Genomic DNA, 812 nt, shown 5'->3' on the forward strand with positions numbered 1-812 from the left:
CACCGAGCCCCACTCGGCGCTGCCCAGCACCGCGGACAGGTTCCAGGCCAGGAACTGCAGGCAGCTCTCCTGCAGCGCCGCGTCCCCGACGCGCACGGCGTAGTGGTACCAGCCCACCACGTGGCCCTGGCTGGACTCGCTGGCCAGGTGGGTCCTCATGTATTCGGCCACGCCGCGCTGCAGCCCCCAGACCCGGTATTTGCTGGCCAGCTGGTGCATGGGGATGGCCTGGTGCAGCAGGATGGAGACCCCCCCGCAGTACAGGTACCTGGGGCAGAGCAGGGGGTGGTGACATTGGGGACATCCAATCCCGGCAGCTGAGTTCCCAGGGGAGCAGCCTCTGCCCTGGGCTGCTTTCCACTGAGTATTCCCACCCCATGGGGTCCCCAGGGTTTCCAGAGAAGCATCACCCCCTCCTTGGATGCTTCCCTCCCATTCCACGTGATCTCCATGGTCCCCAACGGAGCATCCTCCTTCCCTGGCTGCATCCCACGAAGTGGAGCATCCACCTTCTATGGCTGCATCCCTCCAGGATCCCATCCCACAGGGTTTCCTTCTTGGGAGATCCTGAGAGGAATCCTCCCTCTTGGGCTGCGTCCTTCCCGAACTGCACATCCCTCCCAAAACGCACATCCCACTAGGTCCCTGTGGTTCCCAAGGGAACATCCCCATCCTTGGCTGCATCCCTCTGGCCATGCCCATCCCGTGGAGCTCTCCGTGGTTCCCAGGAGAGCTGCGCCCTCTCCTCCCCATCCCACCTGATGAATTTCTCGAAGAGCGCGGCGGTCTCGGGCGGCTCGTACAGGGTCACG

At 64.2% G+C, this 812-nt stretch overlaps 1 protein-coding gene across 1 annotated transcript in view; it reads right to left on the reverse strand.

Annotated features, from left to right (window-relative positions):
* The window catches only part of BTBD17 (BTB domain containing 17), a 5,716-nt gene that overhangs the window by 1,156 nt on the left and 3,748 nt on the right, over nucleotides 1-812 (reverse strand). Inside the window, 2 exon segments of the mRNA XM_031064870.1 lie at nucleotides 4-268; nucleotides 759-812. The exon segment at nucleotides 759-812 is cut by the window's right edge and continues 138 nt beyond it. Coding sequence (XP_030920730.1) covers nucleotides 4-268; nucleotides 759-812 — 319 coding nt within the window.

Source organism: Geospiza fortis, unplaced genomic scaffold, assembly GCF_000277835.1.
Source record: "Geospiza fortis unplaced genomic scaffold, GeoFor_1.0 scaffold135, whole genome shotgun sequence".
In the NCBI taxonomy this organism is placed as follows: Eukaryota; Metazoa; Chordata; class Aves; order Passeriformes; family Thraupidae; genus Geospiza; species Geospiza fortis.